This window comes from Leopardus geoffroyi, chromosome B1 (genome assembly GCF_018350155.1).
Source record: "Leopardus geoffroyi isolate Oge1 chromosome B1, O.geoffroyi_Oge1_pat1.0, whole genome shotgun sequence".
NCBI lineage: Eukaryota > Metazoa > Chordata > Mammalia > Carnivora > Felidae > Leopardus > Leopardus geoffroyi.
In genome coordinates this window covers 1,353,199-1,381,195 of record NC_059327.1, presented here as the reverse complement: position 1 = coordinate 1,381,195, position 27,997 = coordinate 1,353,199, and the positions used below count along the sequence as shown (strand labels likewise).

At 57.0% G+C, this 27,997-nt stretch overlaps 1 protein-coding gene and 1 long non-coding RNA gene across 12 annotated transcripts; one reads left to right on the top strand and one right to left on the bottom strand.

Annotated features, from left to right (window-relative positions):
- Positions 1-27,995, bottom strand: KBTBD11 (kelch repeat and BTB domain containing 11). 11 transcript variants are annotated; one of them, XM_045451518.1, is made up of 3 exons: positions 27,868-27,995; positions 13,205-13,485; positions 1-6,794 (listed from the first exon to the last, which is right to left on the bottom strand). In XM_045451518.1, the coding sequence occupies exon 3, from the start codon at positions 6,013-6,015 to the stop codon at positions 3,961-3,963; it is 2,055 nt and encodes a 684-aa protein (XP_045307474.1). In that variant the 5' UTR covers positions 6,016-6,794; positions 13,205-13,485; positions 27,868-27,995; the 3' UTR covers positions 1-3,960. The 11 variants fall into 11 exon arrangements, with proteins under 11 accessions (XP_045307474.1, XP_045307500.1, XP_045307506.1 ...); XM_045451544.1 differs by having other exon boundaries at positions 13,345-13,485; XM_045451550.1 differs by lacking the exon at positions 27,868-27,995 and adding an exon at positions 27,526-27,762.
- On the top strand, positions 5,337-7,423 carry LOC123584149. Its single transcript, XR_006705197.1, has 2 exons — positions 5,337-5,427; positions 7,228-7,423. It is a non-coding gene; the product is annotated as an uncharacterized LOC123584149 (long non-coding RNA).
- Positions 27,996-27,997: the final 2 nt, after the last annotated feature.

Here is a 27,997-nt window from a genome sequence, read left to right as displayed (position 1 = left end):
TCACAGACTTGAGGAGCTGGTTTATTTCATCTCGGCATACGCAGACACACACAAGGGTTTACAGCATTTGTGCCCAGGTGGTGAATACCAAAGCGTTAATAAATACATCCACTGCACGCAAGCATCAGCTGGCCTGAACCGGGCCACGAGCAGGGACGGTGGGTCTCTAATCAACGCCACGCTGCAGTTGTTTGCGGCTTGGAAGAGTTTTGGAGGAGCCTCGGTATCACGTGAGAACACATCCAGCCTGCACTTCAGCTCATTGTAAGCGACTCACTGAGCACGAGGAGAGCGGCTGTGCCCGCAGGTGGGGCGTGAGGGCCGGTGGCCGCCGGGCATCTCCCCGTGGGCGGGTCGAGTGCCGACTGCTTACTGACGGGGAGGAGGGCGCCCCCGGGCCGGGCGCTCATTGTGAGTGCCACCGTCTTCTTCGTTTCGTTAATGCCCAGAGAAAACATCTTGGAAGCCAGGAAAGCATCTGAGATAAGACAACACAACACGGCACCTTTGCTTACACTTCACCCCCACAAGGCGTCCCAGCCGGCTGCGTCCAGAAACTACCTTGACTTCAGGAAAAACGGCAAAGGGCCTCCAATACATCCCGTTTCCAAAGCTTGCCCAGGAAGTTACCCAAGAGACCCACAGACGAAGCGGCTGCTACCAGCATTACTAAGGCAACAGCGGAAAGCGACAGAAATACAGCAGACGGCTCCGCGTCTCAGGCGTCTGTGGCAGAACCCACGCTGTAAGATCTTTCACTGGAGCCAAAGCATGTCCACAGCTTCGGCTAGTTCTCTTAGAGAAAAAGAGAGAGGGGCCACCAGAGACGCAGAACTCCAATCAGCAGGTCCCGGACGCAGCTCCAGAAAGCTGCCGAGCCGTCCGCGCCGGTGCTGAGGCTGTTCCCGAGACCAAGAGAAAACCCAGGAAGTGAAGCCTGTGTCTCTGGCTTTCAAATGAGCCTCGACGGACAGTACAGAACCACTGCTGGTAACCAACCAAAGCATCAAGCTTTCGTGTCCACCACAGTTTCCCCTGACGATGCCACCGCTCCCTCAAATCTGTAGAGATGTCAGCGTGCGGGGATGAATCATGTGAGAACTGTGGATGGTTGGCCTCCAGACGCTGGCTTCACTTGCCGCTGACAGATCGATCATCAGGAGCACGTCTGCACCTACACGGGTAACGAGCAACACCAAGGCATTCCCGCACAGTGCTGGGTGCAGACTCGGAACATCACGGGTTACACGAATAGACCCCTCCTGGCAACGACAGCCCTCAGAGGCCAGTCCCCGCAGGGACTGCCCGCCGCCCCCTCCCCACGCAACCCTCCGCATCAGCGACCCCAGAGGGATGGCTTTTTGGCTCGTGTGACTAGTACAAACCCGTGCGGCTGCACCTGCAAATACCGCCCGCCCCCCGAAAGCAAAATCAACTGGTCCTCCTGGCGTGCCAGGTCCTGCAGTAATTTTTATGAGGTATTCCTATTTAGAAATAAGACACAGAAGATTCTACAGCCCTCACTCACCCTTAGGCCTCCCCAGATGTCCTCGGGCATTCCACCGGGACGAGCCCCCAGGGCTCCACGGCCGGTTCCCCCCGGAAGCGCCGCAAGGTCTAGGACCAGCACTTCTTTATTAAATCAGGTCACAAAACAAAATACAGAGCTGCAGGCGGGTGTGTGATTGCAAGCCTGTCTGCACCGGACATCCGAAGCCCCCCAAGTCCCCCGGTACCCCCTGTGCGGGTGACTCTAGTTCGGAAGTCCCCTTCCGTGGCCTTTTGTTTTTGAACAGTAAGCATCACAGGAATGGTTTCTCAAGCAAAATCACAGTGATCATATTTCATGAATTCGATATTTAAGGAAAGAAAATAGTAGCCTGGTTCCATGTCATATAAAAGCTTTAGCATAAATATAAGAACGTTCTAGAGAAAAATGTGCTGCGATACATTTCTTTCAACGAACCTTGTGTCCTTTTGCTCTAAATTCTCTTTCTACTACCATTTCTGCATTCTGCTCCTATAAAAGGCCGATAAAGTCAGGCAATAGGACGTCTGTCTGTCTTAAGATGCTTAACCAGGCTGCCAAGCTGTCCTCCTGGTTGGTGAGCAGAGTCACGAGCAAGCACACAGATCACCAGAAAGAATAAACTTGTAACCGAAACCGTAAACTCCATTCCTCTGGCACATGCATCAAGATGAAACCGGTCATTTCTAAACATACTCAACCGGTAACTTTCATAACCACAGACTCTAACCTGTTTCCCAATTACCCACTATTGCTACAGAGAGGCCAACCCCCATCACTGGGTGAACAAGTAAGGAGCCATAAGGTGTGTATGATTCCATCTAATTACATGCCAGTGACTTTCAATGCAAACTTTTCCCGTCATAATCAAAGAGTGCATTGGGTTCGGAATCCAAATCACTTCGCCTCCATTTGTGAGCATGTATCGTACCCTCAAGTTCTTAGTAAGGAGTAAACTCAGTCTACACCGATCTGAAAAGTAAAATGTTATAACAAATGAGGATCAACCAATTTGTTTTTAATGCTTGTGATCCCTCAAAGTACTGAGCTCCACGCTAAGTCTACTAGGGTATTTTGGAATTCAATTAGAATTCCCGTAATTACTTACTATTACGTTTCAAGTAGATGTTATTTTCCCTATGCTAATATGCTTTTTGTCACTCTGCTATGTTTTCTTAGAGTCATGCTTAAAAAATTAATTTCCCTCATCAGAATTATGTAACATATATTGGGAACACCGTAACTGGCCGGTTCCAAATGTGCCTCCATGTTGGTCTTCGGAAGCATCAAAAGGAGCGGTTTTAACCTTCTTTCTCTGGGAGGGAGAGATAATCAATTCTTTGAGCCCATTATAATACATGAAGGTGGCTGACACTGTCTATCAAAGGCTCCTTTTCCAACAGACAGGCGTCCTTGTCAGTCAGCTTTCCCTACTCATGATCTGCTCTTTGGGAAACACTCATTCACCAAAGATCTAAGATTCAAAAAAGAGCAAATCATTACTATTTCATCAAACATAATCATTAAGATCCTTTAACTTGAAAACATATAACCGTCAGGGGATGCCCGGCTGGCTCAGTCGTAGAGAGTGTGACTCCTGATTGCTGGGTTGTGAGTTCCAGCCAGACCTTGGGGGTAGGTACCACTTAAAAATAAAATCTCAAATTATTTAAGCGTTGTAAACTGCTCTTGAGAGAGGGGTGCGAGACCCACCCTCTGTGGCATCTGCGGTAGACACGGGAAACGTCTCTGCTGGGTGCTGGACAAGAGACCCCACCTTCTTGCGAAACCTGGAATAAACCCAACCCACACTTGAGCTTACGATGACATGAGCTTTTTAAGTAATTAGAAAAGGTTTAAGAGTTCTACTTATCAGTTATAAGGGGCCCAACGGCAGGGTGGCCCTCTCTCGGTGGCTCACCAATACAGCTCACGGTGGCCGACTTCAGGGATCTCGCTGCAGCCTGGTGGCCCCCGAGCCAGCTACTGCGCAGGCTCACGTCCGGCCAGCTCTCCACTCCGCCCGGGAGCGCACGTGCCCCCGAGGACCCGGGCGCACCCCCGCCCACCCGGGCACGCTCTGTGTCCCGCCCACTGTACCCCAGGCCTAATCTTCCCAGTCCTTTTCCTTCTCCCTCAGGTATCCCGTGTCATCCTTGTAAGGCTCCCTATTTGCACACAGCTTACACCGTCGAGCCCGTTAAGCAAAGCGACGCGAAAAGGAACGCAGAATGGGGCGGCAGACCTTAAGACAGCGCTGCGAAAAATCTTCAAGGCCGCGCGACAAGCTTCCAACTTATAAGCGTTTCAGTGGTCCCCGCGGACAGCGCCCACTCTCTCTCTCCCCGCCCCCCCCTCCCCCTCTCCCCACTTGAACCTCGGCCCACGGGGGGGCGTCCCTGAGGGAGATGCCCAGGTGGCCCCAGCCCGCCCTACGCGGCGCCCTCCTCGCCTCGGTCCGGCTTCTCGGGCAGGTTGAGCACGAACGGGAAGAGCGCGCCTCGGGCGTCCAAGGGGGCGCGGAGCGGCGCGGGCTCGAAGCTGCCGCCCTCGCCCGCGCCCACGTCCGCGCCGGGCTCGCTGTCCCGCGGGGGCACGAAGCGCCAGGTGCCCGCGCGGCTCACGCAGTAGATGGCGCCGTCCAGCGCGGCGCAGCGGAAGGGCTGCAGGCCGGACGGCGCGCCCGGGGGCCGCAGGTGCGCGGCGCAGCGGCTCCACTGCTTGGCCAGGCAGTGGTAGCGCAGCACGCTGACGCCCCCCGCCGGCGCGGCGGCCGCCTGCGAGTCGCCGCGGCCCCCGCCCAGGTCGAAGCGGTAGATGAAGCCGTCCAGGGCCACCATGGCGGCGGAGCGCTCCCTACTGCTGCTGCACGGGCACTCCTGCCACTCGTCGCGCCGCGGGTCGTACTTGAGCAGGCGGTAGAAGAGGGAGCCCCCGGACACGTAGATCTCGCCGTTGCAGGTGGCGGCCTCGTGCGCCACGGCGAAGGCGCCCCGGGGCAGCGGGGCCACGGCGGCCCAGCGGTCGGCGCGCGGGTCGTAGCGCTCCACGCTGAGCAGGCACTCGCCGCCCACGGCGTACAGGTGGCCGTCCAGGGCCAGCAGCTGCAGCTGCGAGCGCGCCTGGCGCAGCGGCCGCACGGTGCTCCAGCGGTCGGTGGCCGGGTTGTAGCAGAAGACCTGGTCCGAGGGGCGCGCGCGGCCGTCGGGCCCCGCGGGCCCCACGCCGCCGGCCACGAAGAGGTAGTTGTAGAGCACGCACAGCCCGCAGCCCCGCGCCGGCGCGCCCTCGGGCAGCCGCGTCAGCTCGCGCCACTCGCCGGCCGCCTCGTGCAGGCAGTAGACGGCGGCGTCGCCGCGGGCCTCGGCGTCCCCCGACGGGCTCTGCGGGCGGCTGCCCGCGCGCTCCCCCGCCGGCCCGAGCGCGGCGGCCAGCAGGCGGGCGCGGCCGGCGCGCAGGCGGCGGCGCAGCAGCAGGTCGCGCTCGGAGCCCGACAGGCGCCCGAACACGGCGGGCTCGCGCAGCACGTCCAGGTAGTGGTCGCTCATGAAGCGGTAGGCCGCGTCGCGGAGCTCCGCCAGCCGCTGCCGCTTGGCCGCGCTCAGCACCTCGTAGCAGTTGGCCAGGCTCAGCTGAGGAGCCACGGCGTCGGTGGCGCGCTGCACCGCGCACGGCAGCTGCAGGCGGCGCGCGCCGGCCACCACCTCGGCCACGTTGTCGGGCCGCACGCCCGCCATGCGGCCGCTGTACGCGTAGGCCAGCAGCAGGCGCAGCGCCGCCCAGCCCACGCCCTGCACCCGCAGCACGTCCCGCGACGCGCGCGCGCGGAAGTAGTCGCTGCGCGCCGCCAGCACCGCCTTGTGCGCCCGCAGCCGGCGGCCGGACACCTCGATGACCAGGTCGGGCTCCCCGTGCGCGGGCCCGACGCCGGGGGGCACCGGCGCGGGGTCCCCGGGCTCCTCCGGGGACGCGGGCTCTTCCGGGGTCGCGGGCTCCTCCAGGGACGCGGGCTCCTCCGGGGACGCGGGCTCCTCGGCGGACACCGGCTCCTCCAGGGACGCGGGCTCCTCCGGGGACGCGGGCTCCCCGGGCTCTTCCGGGGACGCGCGCTCCTCGGCGGACGCGGGCTCTTCCGGGGACGCGGAGTCGGCGGGGGACGCGGCGCCCGCGCTGCCGACCTCCCACTGCCTCTCCACCACCCGCTGGCCGCTGCGACGCGAGGGCGGGGGAGTCGCTGCGCCCTCCGCCGCGGAGGCGCGAGACTGCGGCGGGGAGTCGTCCCCGGAGCTGAAGCACAGCGACGCGCTCAGACTGCAGGGTGTCTGCGCGTCCGGTGGCTGCAGGCTGCCCTCTCCCGGAGCCGCGGCAGCGCCGCCCCGGTCCCCGGCCTGGCCGCACGCTCCCTGCGCAAAGGCGTCCCCGGCCTCGGCCCCGCGGCCCTGGTCCTCCCGGGGGTAGAGGGCGCAGGGGGGCACCGGGTTCTCCATGGGTCCGCCTGCGCTCGCCGCCGCCGCGGCCCGACCCCCGCTCAGCAGCCCACCATGACCGCGCCCTGACTCAAGGTCGGCGGTTCCTCTGGGGCTCTGGCTGCGCAGGCTTTTCCTGGCCCGCGATCAGATTTCACTTCTGCGTCCACAGCCCCCGTGGCGCTCACACAGCGCTGCCCTCTCCCGCGTGCAGGAGGGGGTCGGCCCTAGATGCACTCTCGGCTGAGCTGCTGAACCGCAGGCACGCTACCGCTGGCCAGCCGGGCGTCGGGGTCTCCGTGGCTTGGTCCCCAGGCCGCAGCACTGATGCTTTGATGAGGGTCCCGCGCAGGCACCCGCCGGGTATCCGCGGCTCCGTCCCCAAAGCACTGGGCTACTGGGTACGGCTGACCCACCGGGGCATGCCCCCTCCTTCCGAGTCAGTGTTCATCACTCCGGGGTTCCTCACTGGGTCCGAGGACAAACACCACCCAGGCAGGCTGTCTCTAAACTTCAGAAGGGGGACTTGAACTCGGTCTTCGGTAGAGAGCCCCCCCACGGAGCTTTTATGTGTACGACTTCCATTTATATTAGTCTCGCCTGGCAGCATCAGCAGCAGTCCTGATGCGTCTGCGTGCGCACTGGTCACCCCCGGGGGGTGTCCATAATTCACTTGCCCAGGTGTTAGAAAAACACAATTACTGCCCTGAGAGCTGGCCTTCCTCACGGATCGGTCAGGAGCCTCTTCCTTTGTGGAACATCAGGTGTTTCCATATGGTGTCACCACACTCTTCTTGTTCCTGTTTATGGGAGAGAGAGAGGGGGGGGGCATTTGAATGTGCACTTTTCAGTGGGGTTATTCTGTGTCAGTGGGGTCTACTGCGCTGCCCCTGACTTTCAGGTTAGGGGACTCACGTTTGGTGGGAAAGGGGTTTGTGACCTTGGGCTGCTGGAGAGTTTGATGGAGAAGATATACAGAATAATTTAGGGATTTTTGGACGTGTTCTCTCCCCCGTTCCTGCCCTGACTGTGAGGCCCCCGAAGGAGAACCCAATTCAGGCAGAGGGCTTTAAACACATAGGGTTGATCTGAACAAAACTGCTCATTTTGCAGCTAAAAAGCAGTCAAATATCAACAGCTTCTTTTCAAAGTAATGAGATGTATACGTAAAGAACGGTCAGTGAGAGAGCATAATTGACCTTATTAATTGTATTAATATGAGTTTTCCTACAGTCTTTTCCAGTTGATTCAAATTAAGTGGCAAAAGATACTTGGAGGAAGGACCTGCTCTGGAGCTGGCCTCAGAGGCCTAACTCCGAAATCGGTCTGCACTGCTCATTCTTGGAATCGTGTCTTTAAAACCTCAGGGAAGCAATTCCCCACAAACAGTCCATGCACAGCAAAACAAAAGCCAAAGCAACAACAACAAAAGAAGAAAAGAAGAAGAAGAAGAATTAAAAAGGAACTATGTGGAAGGCAGGTGTGAGCACGTGCAGGTGAACCGTAAAGTCATGAAATATCTTTCCCAAGTTGGCAAAACCTTCTGAGACTCCCCAGCCTGGAAGGATCTGGGCAGTTTTACCACGAACGTAAAGGGAGGGCCCGACCGTGTCCCAGCTTTCTAAAGAAGAGAACTTACAGGGAAGGAAACCACATGTAGGCTGTGTTAGCCTCTCCACTGAGATCCATGACAGTCACCTTCCCTCAACCTCTCCTGGTTTCTACCTCGCCTACCTGGTCCTCATAAACGTTCAGGGTTCAGCATTTACACTTGCCTGCCCTGTTCCTCCTGCTGCTATTACTAAAAAACGATTCCCGGGGCGCCTAGGGGACTCAGTTGATTAAGTGTCCGACTTCGGTTCAGATCATGGTCTCGTGGTTCGTGAGTTCAAGCGCCGTGTCGGGCTCTGTGCTGAAACAGCTCGCGGAGCCTGGAGCCTGCTTTGGATTCCGTGTCTCCCTCTCTCTGCCCCTCCCCTACTCGTTCTCTTTCTCTCTCCCTCAAAAATACACAAACATTAAGAAAAAAAAACTTTCCCATTATGTTAGCAGTAAATGTCTTCAAGTTGAAAATTCAAGACATTCAATTCTCTCGCTCTCTCTCTTTCCCTCCGTCCCTCTGTCTCTCCTTTCCAGATATCTTTAACAGTAACTTTCAGGGCACGTCCGCTGTGTGCAAAGCAGAGTCCCGGGACACAGGGAAATGCAGAGTAAGCTGAAACCCTGGCCTGCCCGGGGGCGCGGGTGGTGGAGGAGGCTCTCCTGTTTACTCAGCTGTGGCCCAGCCCCGCTGTGGTGCAGGCTCAGTGCTGTCCATCCCGGCCCCAGCGGCCATGCCCCGGCGAGGTGGCCGTGACCGCTGGCCCACAGCGAGGCAGCGTGACAACGAACTGGAAACCTATACGCACTGTGTAAGCAAAGCTCGTGGTGTCTCCTCAGGGACCCAGTGGTGCTTTCTCATCAGTGAGGTCACTCAAGGGAAGGTCTGAGACGTACGGACAAATCGTACTCAAACTTCATAGATGCAGAGAACAGACTGGCGGCTGCCAGAGTCAGCGGTGGGGGAAACGGACAAAAGTATCCACCTGTGAACCTTCACGTCGGGCAGAAAGTCAGAGGGACTGGCTGTGTTCTCAGGCTCGTTCTTTCACACTTCTGCACTCCGCCTAAGACCGTAGACCTCAGAGAACCAAGCTAGTATTTTATTTCTTTTTGTGGCTGAAAAAGGGCCCCAGAACTTCCTGGTTCTTTCTCTGGCTGGACTCGGTTCAAAGAAAACCCTAAGAGTTGTCTTCTTGTAAATCATCACAGACTGAAAGGAACGGCAGAGAACAGGACGCGTTTTTAAAGCTTACGCTTGGGGCTCTGTGTTTTGAAAGCCCTACAGGATGAGTGTGAGGCCCAAGAGACTCGGGCTGGGAAGCATGGGGTATGTTGTAGCTACAATGAAGCACCGGCTCTCGCTCCACAAAGGAACCAACAACACAATCCAGAGCAGCCCGTGGTGTGGCCCGCTGGGGCCGTCTGCTGGCCTGGGAGAGACGGAACCGGTTCTCGGCCCAGCCACCCAGAGAAAGATGAACAATGCTCTCGAGAATCCTGCCTCTAGAGTTCTAGTGACAATACCACTTCTACTCCTCGGCACACGTGAAAGTTGTGAAACTGTCCTTTTGAGGGATATTTGCAGCAGAGACGGTTTCATGCTGTTCCGCGGACGCTCGGGCCCCGGGCTCCCCGGGGAACCCGGCTGGGGTTAGAGCCGGTGGGCAGAGGCCCCCTTGCCTGGATATCAGTGATGCGGCCACGAGATCCCCTCCCAGCTCAGCCACGTGCCCAGCTGTGCACCCCGGGACCAGGTCACTCCCTGCTCACGTCCAGCCAGCCAAGGCGATGCCGCACACGGGTGTTACCAGCTGGGCCCCAAGACGGCCTGCCACTCGACGTCAGGCACGGCGATGCCGAGTTAGGAGCCGGGAGGCCAGCCCTCCCCACCCACCCCCCACCCGAAGCTCCTGGCCAGCGCTTCTGGAAGACGGTCCCCAAGCACCACTTCGGGCCTCTTCCGAGTCTCTCCCAAACCTTGAAGAATGGGCGGGTCAGAGCCCACAGGAGAAATGAGGACATTACACAGAGGGACCACTTCCTTTCCCGAAAGGTGTTAAAGAAGCTCCACAGTAGTAGCTCTGTCTTCCCTCCTCCCTGAATGGCCCGTTGCTGTGATTTTGCCTGAAAACAGATGGGGAGTAGGGACGCCTGGGGGCTCAGTCGATTAAGCGTCTGACTCCTGATCTCGGCTAGGGTCATGATCTCATGGTTCGTGGGATCGAGCCCCATGTCGGGCTCTGTGCTGACACTGCAGAGCCTGCTTGGGGTTCTCTCCCTCTCTCTGCCCTCCCCTGCTTGCGTGCATGCACGCTCCCTCTCTCTCAAAATGAACTTAAAAAAAAAACAAACAGATGGGGAAGAGTCAGCCCGTTTTGCATCTAACAGTCCCGAGGCCTCAGCAATCCTGCTGACGAGGTTATCGCCCAACTTCCGTGGGCTGGGAGCCACAGTTTTCCCTCCATGTGGTGGTTGGTTCTAGAATCAGAATTCCAGTAAGGGAGTCCTGCAGGACTCTGGGCAGGGAGCCCGTCCTGGCCACATGAAGTAACCGAAACCCTGCACCCGGTCGTGGCATCAGGAAGGACTTCTTTCCCGAGTGATCGCCATCAGGTGTTGCCCCGAACACTGCTTCTGGGGGCTGCTGCGGCAGATGGTGAAAAGGGACGTGTCAGGGTGGACACGTAGGTGACAGTGACAGGCTCCCTTCTTGACTGTAGTCAGAAAGTGTTTCAAGAACAAGTCTTATTTAAATGTCATTTATGTAGCCTTTCCCCCCGAAGGAGTTTCTTCTTCACAGAAACCTAAACCAAAGTTTTACCGTTTCTTTCCGTGAGTTTCTTCACTGTGAACAATGAATTTTTTTTAATGATCGTACGATATCCTAATGGGAACATTATTTGTGTCTCTAACGTGGAAATTAGTTGATTTAAAATTAAAAATGCTTCATTGTAATATAGGTTGCGAAAAAGAATCCTTTAATTACAGTCAGCTTTTTAAAAAAAAAAAATGTATTTGTCGGGGCGCCTGGGTGGCTCAGTCGGTTGAGCGTCCGACTTCGGCTCAGGTCACGATCTCGCGGTCTGTGAGTTCGAGCCCCGCGTCGGGCTCTGTGCTGACAGCTCAGAGCCTGGAGCCTGCTTCGGATTCTGGGTCTCCCTCTCTCTCTGCCCCTCCCCCGCTCATGCTCTATCAAAAATAAGTAAACATTAAAAAAAAATTTTTTTTTTAAACTGTATTTGTCAATCGACTTAGGAAGCTTATGTGAGTTTCCGTGACACGTACTGCTTGTAAGGAGCTCCTCCTGGGTGCTGTCCACGTCCTGCCCAGCCTGTTGCTCCATAGACGTCTCCATCCACACCCGTTAGGTCCCAGAGGCCCTGGGGAGAGCGCCCGTGCTGTCCCCACTGTGTGCCTCCCTCAACCCCAGAAAGACACCATCCTCCTGGTAAGCAGCCAGCACTCCATGTGAGGTTCATCAACAAGGAGAGCCATAAGGGGAACTGTCACAGAGTCTTACAAACTCCTAGGAAGCTCCAGGAATGTTCTGTTGGATTAAGGAATGTGTTGGTTTGCCTCGGCTGTTCACACCAATATTACTTTTCAAGATGATGTCTTCTTTGGGCCCCAATTAAAACGAGTTGGCAGTTTTGGAGGGGGCCTAGAGCTGGTGGGTCAGGAGGGAGCCCAGGCTGTAGATGAACCGATGTTCCGCGAGGCTCTGATCTTCACCCCAATGCCTGGTTTGTGTTTCATCTTTGTAGTACAGAGTGGAGTTTTAGGAGGGCCATCACACGATGTGTGCGGAATTACAAAGTCCAAAGCCAGGCATGAAGAAGCATCGGTCCCAAGATGCGTCTTCGTTTTGAAACACATCCCAGTAACACTGCTGTCTGGCCACCAAGAGCACGGTGCTGCATGGTGTCAGAAGACGTGAGAAGTGGTCCACACCCAGCGAGTCTGGGAGAGAGCTACAAGGTTTCAAGCATGGAGATACTCAGTGAATAAAAGAAAACTAAAAGCAACTTAGGTAACATAGTCTGTGTAGTTTAGAAATGGACAGGGTAGGAGTGCCTGGGCGGGGGGGGGGGCTCAGTCAGTTGAGTGACCGACTTCGGCTCAGGTCATGATCTCACAGTTCATGGGTTCAAGCCCCACTTGGGGCTCTGTGCTGACAGCTCAGAGCCTGGAGCCTGCTTAGGATTCTGTCTCCCCCTGTCTCTGTGCCCTTCCATGCTCGCTCACTCTCTCTCTTTCTCTCTCTCAAAAATAAACATTAAAAAAAAGAAAAGAAAAGGAAATGGACAGGGTGGCTGGTGACATACTTTGGTGAATAATTTGATGAGTAAGTGGTGCCCTTCGGTAGGTCCGGTGACATTGGGGTTTATGTGACCACACTACAATGTACGATTTTTATTTTTTATGAAGGAGATTCCTAAAAGCGCAGATGAACTGTAACACAGGCTGACCACACAGTAGTAGTGATAAAAACGATAGCTAACATCCCTTGTGCCAGGCACGGTTCTCCTGTGATAAATCATGCAAACATGCACAACCCTCACCACCGTCCTGTGAGGCCCTTGCTTTCACTAGCCCCATTTTACAGAAGAGGAAAGGAGATGTGAAGCAATCTCACCCACATCATACAACGAACCAACTACGCGGCTGGTAAGTGGCAGAGCCAGAGTGGAACCAGCGCCCTGGCTCAAGTGCACCTGGCCCAGAAGCACCACGCCCAATGCTTCCGCACGCGCTACTGATCGAGCACGAGGGGACTTCTGTCACAGCCGCGAGCTGGGCGGACTGAAGCCCACACCGTCTCCAAACGCTCTGTCCGTTGCCCAGGGCGTCCCGTCCCGGGTCCTAGTAACTCTGGGTGCCCCACCCAGTTCTGAGAATAAAGCAGTCAGCGGCGTGCACGCACCTGCTCAGAGCGCTTTGGCGGGAGTCATTTAGGGCAGTTGCGATCTTTGTAACTTTAGGGGGTGAATCTTTGGCAGGGCTCACTTGCACCAAGTAAAATTTCAGAGAATTTCCTGAATAACAGGTGTATGTAACAGCTCTTCCTAAAGTCCCGAGGCCAAGGCTGGTGAAGGAGGCTCTGAGCTGTTCCCAGGACACCTGCGCCCTCGTGCAGGTCTGTATCTTAGATCCTGGGCTGACGGGTTCCTCCTGCCCCGAGCCAGCTTGGTCAGCATTTCAACTACGATCCCCCTCCTTCTTGAGCTCCAGCCCCGTGCACCCCATCCGGTAGAAACCGCTTGCCTCCCTTCCCTGTGAGGTGGCGTGGTCTGTGTTCCCAGAATGTCTTAATTTAGCTCCACCTAGTATCGCCCCTCATCTGCCTGTGCACCACCCTTTTCTAGAAGAACGTGAAATTCGGGACAGAAGATTTCATTAGTCATTCTGTCTTTAGCACAGGGATGGGTTCTCCAAGCACAACCAGTAAACGCTGGATGGATGGATGGATGGATGGATGGATGGATGGATGGATGGCGCTAACTAGGTAAACAACAAAAAACAAACTCTGAAAACACATGAAAGTTCGGAGGCTGTACCAAGGATGACACACATTACAGTTTTATCAAGGAACGAGGATACTGCTCACAAAAAGAGTTCTTGAAAGGGATTGGGAGTTGAAATAAAGATGGGCTTCCTAATCTCCTCCACAACTATGCCGGGTTCTCCATTTCCTAGATAAACGATACTGCTCTGTAATCCTAGAAGATGCGGGTGGGTTTTAATTACAGGGCTGCTCCGGGCCCGGCCCGCTCCTCGGTGCCGGGTTCAGCGGAGCACGGCCTCAAGCCAGGTCTTTTGCAGCAGTGACACATCAGCCTTCCAGTTGATGCAGGAGGAGAAAGGGCCTTGCCTCCGCGGGTCAGGGAGCTGAAATCAAAGGAAAGCTTGTTTTCAGTAGAAGAAAAGGAAGCCAACACACAGAGCAAAACCTAGGAGATGGAAAGAGAGGCCCCTGGATCGAGCCGTGCCCACAGCCAGCTGCACCCTGGGGCTTCTGACGTACGTGAGCTAATAAGTTCCATCTGTAACCTATGCTGACTTGGGTGGGATTCCCGTCCCTGGAAACCGCAGTCAGACTGGCTGAAGACAAGAACCGCCACGCTGCATCGCCCAGGGGGTTAAGCGGGAGGTTTAGGGAGAACCGGGCACAGCACAGCTCCTGCCGGGAAGGCATGCACAGCGAGGTTCCCACCCCGACAGCAGCACAGAAAGCCTCGAGCGGGACGAAGGAGAGCGAACAGCCCCACCCGTGTACCCAGACGAGCCCCCTCGCGATCCATGCGTGAGGACAAGTGTCACCACCGTCTTGATTCAGTAAAGGAGAAAATGCCTGAAGCCCAGACAGTTCGAGTTCCTAGTCTCAGAAAACCGAAAAAATTAGCAACAGACCCAAACCACGGCAGCCTTCTCTTTTCCCATCTCTGGAGTGTTGACTGCGTGGCCTCAGGAAAACCTTCCCCGGGCTCATTCCGTGTGTTCACCAGCGGAGCGGGCCACGGGAGCCATGGGGGCCGTAGGGGTGAGCACCCCTGCCAGTCAGCCCGAGGCGTCCTGCTCCAGGCGCTGTGCTCCCGGCTCTGAGGGCAGCTCAACAGTGCTGCGCTAAAGGCCAAGGCAACGCAGGCTCTCTGGACCCGCATCCTTGGCCGTGCTGGCAGCTCGGAGCCCGGAGCCTGCTTCGGATTCTGTGTCTCCCTCTCTCTCTGCCCCTCCCCTGCTCGCACTCTGTCTCTCTCTCAAAAATAAATAAACATCAAAAAACTTAATAAAAAAAAAAAAAGAATGCAAACTCAAAATCTGTTGAAATAGAAGCATCTCTCTTTCTTCATGGGTCAAGATTCAAGAATCATGGATTTGGCCCAACATACAAGTGTGAGCACTAAGGTTAGAGAATCACTGACAGTCTGCAACTTGTAGCTATAAAATGCATTTCTGAGCAGTATTTGGGTGAACCTGGCCCTTTCCGAGTAAATCTGTTCTGTGCATCCACTGAAATAAAGCGGAGTGTCCCACAATGACGGAAAGCCGGAAAATAAGAGACACCCCGTGCCAACTCAATCCTGGTTTTTCTCAGTTGTGCTGTTAACTTCCCATGGATCCCTCAGCACTGATAAATAGCGAACAATGTGCATTCGTTGACTCATTCCTCGTTGATCACGTTGCACACCCACAATGTAGCAGGAAGTGTACGGCGTACCAGGAAGCACCGGGGAACACAACAGGTGTGGCCCCAGGCCCCATGGCCCTCACGGGCTCGTGAGGAAGGTGAACCTAAAGCCGTCACATGAACTCTAATGGAAATACAAACCATGGCGGGTGCCTTGAAGGAAACACACACTTCTGAGAGTTGATGATGGTGGACGGGATTCCTACTCCGGGATGGGGAAAGAGTCCCCCGAGAGTATGGAAGGTAGGCTGACCGCTGAGAGGGGTAGCAGTTAGCAGGGAAGGTGGGAGAGAGCAGCCACGGGGAGGTCCTGGGGTGAAAAGAAGCCTGACCGGTTCTAGAAACAGAAAGCGGCTGGCTGTATTGCGGAGGACCAGCCACGTCCATGGAGCCCCTCTGTCTTGGTTACAGTGGGGAGCCACTGATGGTTTGTGAGGAAGTGCAGGGAAGGTGACCTGGCAGCGACCGTGCTCAGTCCTGTGTTTTAGAGAGAATGCTTTGTGTCCTGCTGCACAAATGGAATTCACTAGACTGCGTTTGGACTACCCTCGCGTCTGCCAAAATCACTATATACGTGAAAATGAGCTAATTTACATTACTGTGAATATATCTCAAAAACACAACTTCGAATTTTTGAGGGTTTGCAGTTGGTACAAAGGTACCACGTAATACCGTCCACATCCTGCACACGAAGTAAAATCCTGTAGGCTGTTTACAGGATGTGAAAAGAACAGGAAGGAATCTGGCATAGAGGTCACTTCCCAAGAAGGAAGGAGGAGACGTTTTCCCAGCTTGCTATCATTTGCTTTTTCCGGAAATTTAAAGCATCCAAGGCAAAGGATAACTTGTCTATTTCCTTTTACACATCGTTTATGGTGTTTGAGATATTTCACAACTTAAGATGTCAGATGTTCCTCTGTTTGTTTAATTTTAAATTTTTTTTTTCAACGTTTATTTATTTTTGGGACAGAGAGAGACAGAGCATGAACGGGGGAGGGGCAGAGAGAGAGGGAGACACAGAATCGGAAACAGGCTCCAGGCTCTGAGCCATCAGCCCAGAGCCCGACGCGGGGCTCGAACTCACGGACCGCGAGATCGTGACCTGGCTGAAGTCGGACGCTTAACCGACTGCGCCACCCAGGCGCCCCTTCCTCTGTTTGTTTAAATGGCTATCCGTCCTTATCAATTAATGAATCTGGCTTCACTGAAAATGAATGGAAGGCGTACGACCTTAATCATAAGCAAGTAGATTTAATCAACAGATAGTAACTTACTTCATTCCTAGTGCTGGAGTGCTTGATTAACTTATTCAGGATGCTTAAAATTGTACTGGAATTGAAATATGGTGACATTAAATAAAAACTCACATTTTGTCATTTTCAAAGTTTTAAGCTCCTGGATTTATAAAAGAGAGCCTTGTCCAAGATCAGACCGGATAAAGGAGTTTAATTAAAACCTGTGCAGAGTCCTGGGAGGTGGGGGGGCACCTGGGCGGCTCAGTTGGTTGAGGGTCTGACTTCGGCTCAGGCCATGATCTCACGGTTAAGTTGGTGGGTTCAAGCCCCGTGTCGGGCTCTGTGCTGACATAGTGGAGCTTGCTTGGGATTCTCTCTCTCCCTTTCTCTCTCTGCCCCTCCCCTGCTCAAGTTCTCTCCCTCAAAAATAAACATTAAAGGGGCGCCTGGGTGGCGCAGTCGGTTAAGCGTCCGACTTCAGCCAGGTCGCGATCTCGCGGTCCGTGAGTTCGAGCCCCGCGTCGGGCTCTGGGCTGATGGCTCAGAGCCTGGAGCCTGTTTCCGATTCTGTGTCTCCCTCTCTCTCTGCCCCTCCCCCGTTCATGCTCTGTCTCTGTCCCAAAAATAAATAAACATTGAAAAAAAAAATTTTTTTTAAAAATAAACATTAAAAAAAATTTTTTAAACCCAACTATGCAGAGTCCTAAGCCAGTGCCCTAGCTGTCAATGTCACTGTTTATCTACCGTTGTTGATACACATTGAAAATAAGGTAGAAACCCTTCTCTCCAACTTCTGCTTTGGTCTGATTAAGACATAATGCAGTCTTTCCTTCCCACTGCACCTGCATCACCAAAACATCCAAAAACATCCTCAAAAAGAGGATGTTATTTAGCTTGTACTTCCTCCTCGGGCATGGCTGTTCCCGCACAGTGAGTGTGGACTGCCGTGGGTCCAGGGAAAACGCCTGCGGTGTGCTTCAGGTCACGGACGGCCACGCGGAACAGGCTTTCTGCCCAGTGTCCAGGCGGACGTGAAGTGCTAATTGCTCTCACTGATATTTTAGCCGCTACCTTTGAAGGAGAAATCAAGACAAAAGGTCTGACGAGTGTGAGTTCACGTGTGTGAGCCACCAGACAGACCACTGGGCGGTGCAGACACAGCCAGGTGAGTGCAGATGCGGACGCTAAAGGTTCATAGTTCTGGCCTGAGATTGAATCTGAGGAGCCTTTGTGCTACTACCTGCTGTCTTTGCAAACGCTTTGAACATCGGACTGAATGTGGTTTCTAGATGAAAGTCGCCAACGTCTCGACATGTCTTCATTTTGTCCCTGGGAGCATGAAGCTAACGCGAAGTGAGTTCAGGGCGAGAGAGGAAACCAGTCTCACGAAGGTGATGATTGTAGAAAAAACCAAACAGTCCCACTCTGCAGATGCAAAATACAGTAAGACATCGGAGTGGCTCTGGGGAGGCTGCGACTTCGGTGCGTGACCGTGAGGCACCGGACAGCGTCCCCCGCAGTGTGTCCAGCGTTTGAAATTCCAGGAGGACGTGGACAGTTGCTGTGTGTCAGGCCTGGACAGAGGCGACGAAACCAGTGGCGATGAGCCTCCCCGCACAGAATCGCAGCACAGCTCGTGTCTCCTCGTGGGGAGGGTCAGCGCTTCCTCGGCAGGCGACCTCTCACAAGGAGCCAAGGCCACACGCGGGGCGTTCCTTCCACGGACGCTCGGCCTCTTCTCCCGACACGTAGCCTGTGTTTGCAGCCACCCTTCTGTTCGGGGGTCTCTGCAAGCCGCCCGGCCCCTCGGCCCAGCCCCCAGCGACAGGAGCTCCAGAAAAGGGCTTTCGGCTTTTAGAGACGTTTCTGTGGACGCTAGGACAGAGTGTGGACCCCTTCGGAGCAGGAGAACGCAGTGCTTTGTCAAACTGCCTTAACCCAGAGTGCACGACCCGCTGAAAGCAGGCGGGGGGCGGGGCGCGCCTGGGGGCCGCGGTGCTCACACAGGCTCCCTGTGCGAGGACGTGCTGCTCAGAGACCCGATCACCTCGGGAGACCTGCGCCTGGCATGTCCGAAGCACTCACGACACGGACGGAAGCCCCACTCTGGAAAACCAGAGCTCTGAGCACAAGGACTTCCCACAGCATTCCTATCTGCAAAGCCCTGGGATAACAGACCAGGAATTTTACCAACAAATTCCGTCGTGTTCATAGGCCCTTGTTAAAAGCTACCTTCTCGAAGTTTCCAAGCATTTGTGAAAACGCCTCGACCACAGTGACCCTAGAGACCAAGATCACAAGGCGGCACGTGTCACTTACAGAGCAGTATGTGTGTGCGCGCACATGTGTACGTGTGTGTGCGTGTGTGCATGTGTGCGTGCGTGTGCACATGTGTATGTGGGTGAGTGCACACGTGTACATGTGTGTGCGTACATGTGTATGTGTGCATGCATGTGCACATGTGTGTGCGTGCGTGTTCACGTGTATGTGGGTGGGTGCACGTGTGTGCACATGTGTATGTGGGTGGGTGCACATGTGTGCATGTGTGTGTGCACATGTGTATGTGTGTGCACGTGTGTGCACATGTGTATGTGGGTGGGTGTGCGCACATGTGTACATGTGTGTGCGCACAAGTGCACATGTGTATGTGGGTGGGTGCACATGTGTGCATGTGTGTGCGTGTGCACATGTGTATGTGTGTGCACGTGTGCGCACATGTCTATGTGGGTGGGTGTGTGCACACGTGTACGTGTGTACGTGTGCACATGTGTATGTGGGTGTGTGTGTGCGTGTGTGCACGCGCACACACAGGAGAAACCACAGAAAAACATTGAGAAAAATACCAAAAAGTCTAAAAATCTTGTTTGTGGCAAGATGATGTGTGACTTCTCTTTTCATAAATTTTGCTGCCCTCAAATTGTCTATCCTCAACAGGTACTACTTTGGGAATCAGAGACATTATTCTACATGCACACACCTCTATGCACAGATGTGCACATACGCACGCCCGTGTGTGTGCACACGTGTGTGTGTGTGTGTGTGTGTCCCCGTGCACAAAATAAAACAACACTGACTCCGGAAGGGCCCCAAAAGGAAGGGCCCTCGGTGAAGAATTCAGTGAGATGGCCAGGCTTTCAGGCTTAGGGTCCTGAAAAGAAAACGTCACTTTCAAAAGTCAAATTCTGCTAAATCCGGGGCCTCCTGTGGGCTGCAGGTTTGCAGGGAAAACACTCCCACACAGCCTGCCGGATGTCAAAATGTCCAGCTCCAGATCCCGTCCCCAAACCCAGGCCTCTGGGGACCCCGATGGCCCCAGGTCTTCAGGTGCCCTGCCTTTCACTTCAACAGGGGAAACTCAGACCAGACGGGTCAAGTGACTGCTCCAGGCTGACCCGGACTCGCGACCCCAGTGTGCCCTGCTTCCTGTGTGGTGTTCTCTCAATTCCAGGAGGCCGGAAGTCTAGGATCCAGCCATTTGTACAGATTCCTACAAAGCCCACGACACCACAGAAGACAGGCCACGCGGCCAGCAGTGAGTGCATCACACTGACAGCTCCTAGAGGCTTCGGGGCCGAGGCTGGTGCCTCCAGGAACAGGTGGTAGCAGGACAGCGTGAAAAGACGCTACCATGCCTCTGGGCCTCGTCCTGTCTGCCGCCGAATGCCACCTGCTGTAGCAGGGGGACCGGCGGGGGGGGGGGGGGGGGAGAGCTCCACGGGGGGTGGTGGGGGCAAGCGCTCTCAGTTCACACCCCGTGTCAGCAGACCCAAGGCACCCACAAACCACCAGCTAGAGCCACGCCCGAGCAGCATGAGATTTGGGACCACGGTCTCCCCGTGGCCTTGGGGCTGCTCGTGGAGACATACCCCAGGTGCCTGGAGTTCACTCAACGTTCCCCCTCGTGGTTCACAACCTTTGGTTCATAAACTGGGCTTCTTTCTCCCATCCCAGTATTTCTCCTTAAAAAACCCAACGGGGTGCCTGGGGGGCTCAGTCGGTGAAGTGTCTGACTTCGGCTCAGGTCGTGATCTCGCGGTCTGTGAGTTCGAGCCCCGTGTCGGGCTCTGTGCTGACAGCTCAGAGCCTGGAGCCTGCTTCCGATTCTGTGTCTCCCTCTCTCTCTCTGCCCCTCCCCCGCTCATGCTCTGTCTCTCTCTCTCAACAATGAAAAAAACATTTAAAGAGTTAAAAAAAAAATCCAACCTTCACATAAGGTCTCCTTAATAAATAACAAAAGTGCACATAGCGAATCATGCTGTCTGCCTGCCTGCCTTCAGGAAACGAAGAGAACTGTTCTTTACATCTCGGCTTCGTGATCAAAATGACAACACACGTGGCTAAAATTACTGAACCCGATCTCCACGTTCGGCCAAAGCGGGGTTCCCGCCAGCTCCGGGGACAGTGACCGTGCAGGTGAGCGCCCCATGCAAAGTGCCAGGACTGATGAATGAGAAGCTGTGGCATGAACTAAGGCACAGACTTTTCTTGCCCCGGTCACGTTTCACAGCTGCTATCTTGTCCCGGGACAGAATTCCACAGCCGGCATCCGTCCTTCCAGGGCAGAGGGCGGGGGAGACCGGCTCTCCCCTGCACCACGAACTCTCCGCCCGCTGAGAACACAATCCTCCTGGCAGAGACACAGCCCACGCACTGTCCAGGGCCCTGTTGGGTGGGCTTCCTTCTAAGTCATGCATTCGTTCGCAAACGCACGCTGACGGAAGCCCACGAAATGCCGGGCGCAGATGACAGGGAACAGGCCACGAAGAATCCTGGCTCACAGGCTCCCGCTGCAGGGGGGACGCCCAGCCCTCATTCATCAGCTCCCCAAGCCCACCGGGTGCCACCCCACACAGGGCGGGTGCAGGACGGGTTTCCCGGGGCTTCTGGTCCAGGAGGCGAGACAGAACCCACCCCCCCCCCTGCCACCCGTCCTCAGTGACTGAGTGAATGATCACAGATGGGGGGAGCACAGGGGACAGACCTCCCCGGCACGTCCAGGGATGCTTCCCAGAGAAAGCCAGGTGTACCTGAGGGCGAACAGGACGAGCAGGACTCGAGAGGAGGACAGGAGGCCTGAAGACGCGGTCCCCGCACACAAGCTGTAAGATGGGCACGGGGGCACCGAGGGAGCTGCCGGCAGGCCATCAGGAGGAACGGGGCCCGAGGGACACACGGCTGGCGCGCCCTGGCCCCCCCGGTCCAGCCCGTCCCACGCTGCCCTCCCCAGGGGATGCTGACCCCTTAGCATCCTCTGGACCTGAGCGGCCACGTTGCAAACAGCAGCTGCTGGTTCTCGTCCTTGTGACACCCCCGCCTGGATTCCCGTGCCCACACGGCGGGGCGGGGGGGGGGGGGGGGGGAGGGGTGTCACTGGAGCGCCCAGCCAGAGGGGCCACCAGAGACAGCGGCAGTGCTCGCCGGCAGACGCCCCAGCCTGGGTTTTGGAAGGGCGTGTGCACCTGCGCAGAATCTGTTTGCATTTCCCTCAGCTGAGTGAGGCACAGAGGACCCTCCCTGCAGATCCCTGCAGAGTGTGACCAAAATAAACCCTGCTGTTTCGAGCGGGTCTTCTGGAATGACTGGTTGTGCACACCCCCCCCCCCAACCCCGGGGCTCTCGGCCAGGCAGGGCGCTGGGTCGGAAGGACGTCCAGCAGCTGAGCAGACGCCTGGCAGCCAGCGGGCCCCCGGGGGCCAGGCCCCTGCCCCGAGCCCCCTGTGACGGGGCGGCAGAGGGGCTGAGGGCACGGCCAGCCTCGCCGAACCGACGGCCTCGGGGCGGTCTCCACGCAGGTCTCAGTGATGCTGCTGAGGTTTCTCTTGATGGCGCGATGGAACGAGAGGAGACCAGGTCCGGGAAGGAAGCAGTCAGTTCTCAAGTGACACTGGGACCTAGCAAATATCAAGGAACCGGGCCTTGCTGGGGGCTGGGGTCGAAAATAAAACGGGCCCGTTTCCCAGCCTCTCCAAGAGCGTCAAATTAAGGAGCTTCAAGTAAGGGTCAAACCCAGATCCTTTGTGGAGGCCTCGTAAATGTCGGACGGGGCGCCTCTGCGTCTCTCAGACAGGAGTCCCCTGAGGCGCTCCTGCCTCGTGGACACTAAACTGCAGCTTTTGGGAATTTCAGGGACTTTTTTTCCGAGCAGCCCTGGCCCAGCGGAGGTCCAAGGTAGACCGAGGACTCACGCCAGCGACATTCGTGACCGCTGCTTCTGTCAAACGGCACGAGTCCCAACAGAGCCACAGGCGGCCCCCCGCGTCTGCAGCACAAACAGGAAGAGGCACGACCAGCGTGGACTCCGTGGGACAGAGACAGCACAAGACGGAAAGAGGAAGCAGGCTGAGAAAAGCGTCAGCTGCACACACCAGGCATTTCTTCTGGACAAGAAAGGGTGACTTCCAAGGGAGCGCCACGAATCCAGAAGGCAAGGCCAAGAGCAATGGAAAAATCGTCCTCAGGAATTCGAATCGAGCCCTTTCCAGGAACTGCCAGCTTGGGCCGGACTGCAGCGCAGGACGCACGGGCCAGGCTCTGGGGGCCTCCCACATCCGCTGGGGAACAGGCGGGTGTGACGGGGACGTCCACGTGTCTGCGTGGCTGGGCCGCGGTACCCAGACGCTCCCTCCAGCACCCGCCTGCGTGGCTGGGCAGGCACCGTTTAGAGGGAATGATCGCTTAAGCTGGTGGACTTGGATAAGGCAGAACCCCCTCCCTGATGCAGGGGGGCCGCATCCAACAGTCGAAGGCTCGGAGCGGGGGAAGGGCTGAGGTCCCCCAGGAAGAGAGAAGCCTGTCCCCGGACGGCCCTCAGGCTCCAGCGGCGGCCCCCGCCCTCCCCAGTCCCCTGCCCGGCGGCCGCCAGCCTCACCGGCCCCACGGCCACAGGAGCCCGTACCTTAGCAGAAACGAGTCTGTCTCTGTCCAGGTACGAACATCCTGCTGGTTCCAGCCCCAGGGCCCGCGGCATCTGTCCCACACGCGTCTGCCACTGCATGTCCGGTGTGGGGCAGGTGGCTCGGGGCGTGGGTCCTCACGTGAAGAGCGTGTTCACGAAGCTGCACTCCTGACCAGCAGCCAGGACGGCTCACGCGCACCTGGGCCTGATTTCGGTGACGGGATGCTGGAGCCTGAGCCCGATGCCACGACAGGATGAGGTTGGGGGACCCAACGGGGGGGTCGTGACACTGCACGCGGGAGGAATAGGAAGTTAGTGGCCAGAGAGTGGGCTGCGGCACAGGGTATTTTCCAAAGATGGCCCCACGGACGTTTCCCGTCCAGCACGATCTTCGCACCACGCAAGAGGACACTCGCCACGGGAGGTGAGGTCCACGTTCCCTGCCTTTGAACCTGGGCAGGCCGGGAGCTGCCGTGAAGTGACACGGGGGGACTTCCAAGCCTAGTCTGGGAAAGGAGGCGCGGACTCCCCCCGGCTCTCCCTCCTCAGGACGCGGTCCTTGGGAACCGTGCCTCGACGTGGACGAGGTCCAGCGCACTGAAGCGGCCAAGCTGGGAGAGCACCGGGAGGGGCCGCAGAGAGACAGGGACGCTCCAGGGTCCCCGCCTGCCTGAACCAGCCCCACCCGGAGCCCAGACAACAGAGCTCAAGGCTGTGCGGGCTCTAAGCCACCCCCATACCGCACCGCCCGCCGAGTGGTACAGAGACGAGCCGTCCTCACGCCGCAGATCTGTAAGCAGATTGTTCCCGTGTAAAGCCACCCTGAGTCTGCTGACGTTGCGATACAAAAACATCAGAGACAACAGATACTTATTTCCCACGGTTCTGGAGACTGGCAAGTCCCAGATCAGGGAGCCAGCATGGCTGGGTGAGGGTCATCTGGGTGGCTGACTTCCCGCTGTCCTCACACGGTTGAGACAGACTCCTGTCTTCTCGCAAGGGCACGAACCCCATTCATGCGGGTTCCATCCTGCCGACCTGCTCACCCCGAGGCCCCACCTCCAAACACTATCGCAGTGGGGGTTAGGGTTTCACATACAGCGGCGCATGCGGGAGTTTGTGGGACAACCAGAGCAACTGGGGTCTCACCGCCCAGGTGAAGAATTGTGGGGTGCAGCTTTGACAGTGGGAAGCCACTGACGCCCCAACACGGTAAGATCTGTGTTTGTAAATGACTGCTCTGACCACCGTGTGACAAACTGACCAGAGGAGACAAGAGGAATGTGCAGAGCCCAGACGGGGGGCTCAGCCACAGTAAAAACGAGAGAAGACGGTGACTCAAAGGTAGCAGGTTCCTCATTCACACACTCGAGGGACCTCACAGCCTAAGACTTCGTAATACAATAGTAATAACAGCATTAACGCTGGCACTGTGCTTATCAGCTCATGAAACGTTTCGTCTACATCATCTTATTTGGTGATTTCCCTTTATGATTCGGTAGATCTCAGCTCTGCAAAATTAACCCATATCCTACTCCATCAAGCCCTAAAGTATGAAGCCCCATCAACTTGCATAAATGAAATATCACAATAACAAAATTATATGAAGTTACAAATTACGACTCTCTGCTCTGGCCTTCCTTCAGTTTTCCAGTGTACCCTAGTCCTCACCACAGGGCCTTTGCACACGATTCCCCCTGGGACCTCACCATGCCATCCTCCTTTGCCACTTCTCACTCTTCAGATCTCAACTCAACATTTCCTTGTTATGTGCTTTCATGGTTTATTCCTTTCCTTCAGAATACTTGTCTTGATCTGTTACTACACAAGAATTCACACGATCACGTTTACTGACTTTCATCTCGTTAGAGGCTAGGCTGCAAGGGGTTGGGGGACTGGGTCTACTTCATTCATCACCGCCCCCAGAATTGTGCCTGACCCACAGAAGGTACTCAGTAAATATTTGTGAAAGGAGGAAATTAATTTTTAATTGGTGAAACATTGCATAAGACAGAGAATGGCTTCAATTTCCAAGGCACTGTTTATTTTAATATCGTTTCCAGCAGGAGCCAGGTTCTTGGCAAAAGATAAACTCCTAGAAGTTTTAATTTTATTACAAAAGTTATTGCTGCTCTTTGAGAACTATTTTGCAAATATGTGCTGGGTACCAACACTGTAATTTCAACATAATTACAATAACTGCAAGAGAAAAACTCCAATCAGGGCCACGGTGGAGACAATAATCCCTTGAACTCCAGAGAAGAGCAGATCTTATCCTGAGTCACCAGGGGAAGATGTGTGAAATGACACGGGGGCTTTCTGCCCTGCAAGCGGACGGCGTCACAGGCGCCTCTGAAGCCCAATGAAGCCACAGTCCTCTCGGGTCACAGAGCTCAGATGTAGGGAGGCTCGGGGGCATTACAGCTGCCTAAGTGATTCCAGATTCTCTGCAAAGCTATTATTACTGAGCAATTTATGCTGTTGGCATTCAGAAAACAACAGAAATATGATTCCAGATGGAGGCGTTCAGAGCTTGGAGAACCTCTGTTTTTCCGGAACAGGAACAAAGACTCCAAAGGTGTATTTTAAGCTAAAAAGAGACCTTTTCCTTCCCACCGCCGTTTGTACCGGGACTTAAGGAGGTGGAAACGGAAGCAGTGGGGACTGTGTGCAAAGACATTCATTGATGAGGCCAGGGCCTCACCACTCTTCCAGATTCTTCTAGAGTCAAGGCTGGGCCTTCCCTGAAGGGATGCCCAGAGAGCAAAAAGGCCAGAGGATCGTATACAAAATCTCCCTGCAAGCATGTAGTCTCGGGCAGACACCCGCACTATTTTCTTCTCCCTTCCCAAACCGAGATTGCCTTAAACACAAGCAACATCTTACAATTTTGCTCATTCTGTTCTAATTATATTACCAGCAATATCTGTGCAGTCGACACTAAAAGCTCAAGAGACTTCTTATCTCATTAAAATTTTTGCTTAGTTATCCCCAGAAGAGAGGCTCCCAACGCCAATTACCATAAATTTGCAGGCAAGGGCCATCCCCGGAGCAAATCTGGTGGCAGGGGAAGGCTGGCTTCTGTGGTTTTTGGGGGGTGCAGAGGAGTATTCTAATAATAGGACGCCATTAGCTCAGGATAAAAGGCTCAAGGGCAGCGCTGGCACCCGTTAGGAGTTCCTAATTAGAGTCTGAGTAACTGCTATTTAATGAGATGGTGAGAGGTGCCCAGAGAACAGGCCGGAACAGAGCGAACTCCCCACTCCCTCGGCACTTAAGGGGGAAGGGCAGGGAATTAAGAGCTGATGCTCACGCCTTCAGTGTTGTGCGTACAAATGCGGGTTATCATATTGTTTTTTCTTTTCCCTTGACACAAATGTGGGGGGTGGAGATAGAGAATACGGTTTCGTAGGAAGCTAAGAGGTACTCAAAACCGTCCTTGTTTAAATGCTCTGGGAGCCTTGGCTCCCGAGCCAGCCCCTCCCCCAGACCTGCCCGGTCCCGCGCAGGGGGGTCCCCAGCACGTGTGGGTGCGGACCGGCCGCGCGGCTGGCATTCAAACTCCCCTCCGGACGTCTTCCAGTCGGTGGCGCAGGCAGAGCTGGTTCCGCGCACCGGGTATTTCGACGCCGCTCCTTGTCATGCCCCCACCCCATCGTGATGTCGGGCACGTTCGCACAGGCCACCGGCGCTGGCACGGGGCTGCCCGGCCCGGTCGGGGGCACAGGCTCCGCGAGAAGGGAGCGCAACCGCGGGCAGCGGCGGCTGAGGGCGACACCCTCGGGGCGGGAGTGCGACCCCGGGGGCGGGGGCCGCGGGGGCGGGGTCTCGAGGTCCCGACCTGCGGCCACAGGGCTCAGAGCGGCCGAGGGAGGAGAGACGGCGGGGCGCGTCCCTCCGCTCTCCCGGGTCCCCAGTCCGGGAGGGACCTCTCGCCTGCTTCCGGGGACCCGCGAGTAGGGCGCCGCGCACAGGCCCTGAGAAAGCGGGGATCCCCGGCCGCGCCGGCAGCAAACGTGGCCACAGCGCACTCCCCCCCTCCACGAGCGCTCCGCGGGGGCGGCGGGCCTCCGGGGGGCCTCGGGCTGGGCCGAGCTGCGTGCGGACACGCGTTGGGCCGCGGCGCTCCCGGGCCTCCGGGGGCCGTCTCCTCGGCGGCGGTCACCGCGGGGACAGCGCGGGGCTCGTCGCCCCCGAGACCCAGCGCGGCCGCCGATTCCCAGCCCACTCCCACCGCACGCCCTGCGGGGAGGCGGCCACCCGCTTCCCGGGGGAGTCCCCGCGGATCGGACACCCGCCTCCACGCGGGCGCCCGGGGGCGAGACGGAGGTGCGCCCAGCCCACTGCCCACACCCCCACCGCCAGCAGGGCCACCACGGCCACCTCCCCCCTCGCCCACCTCCCCCGCCTCGGCGGCCACCCCCTTCCCGCCCCTGCTGCCCCAGTCCCGCGCCTCCGGGGGCGTCTGGCCACCGCCTTCCTTCCGCGGGGCCCACCCCTACCTCAAAGCTCCGCGCCTCGCCCTCCACCCCGGGGCCCACCCGAGCCAGGACGCTGAGCCCCAGTCGGTGGTCTCCGGCGCGCATGCGCGCGGGCCTCTTCCCGCGCACCTGTGAGAGCGCCCGGGGGCGGGGCGGCCGCCTCCCGCGCACCTGTGCGAGCACCCCGCGGGGTCCCAAGCCTCTTCCCGCGCGCCCGGGAGCGCCCGGGGGTCTTCCTGCTCTTCCTGCGCGCCCGGGGGGGGGGGGAGGGGGTCCTCCGCTCCTTCCCGCGCGCCCGCGAGCGCCCCGGGCCCCTCCGGCTGCTGCCCGCGAGCCCCGGGGCCCTCCGGCGCGGCCGGGCCCGGGCCGGCGAGCCCTCCACCCCCACGCCCCCCGTCCCCGCCGCTGGTCCCCGGGGAAGCGCGCCCAAGCCCGGCCCCCGCGGGGCGGACAGCGGGGCCCGGCACTCACCCTCGTCCGCGGACGCTCAGCCGCTCCGGGGAGCGCGCCGAGGCTCGGAGCCGCGGGGGCGGGAGCCGCCACAGCCTGGGCCGGGCGCGCGTGCACACGGGCGCGCGGCCTCCGGGCGGGAGCGCGAGCC

Bases quoted from the DNA above. Each gene is read 5' to 3' on its own strand.
- KBTBD11 (XM_045451518.1), bottom strand. From the start codon at position 6,015: ATGGAGAACCCGGTGCCCCCCTGCGCCCTCTACCCCCGGGAGGACCAG.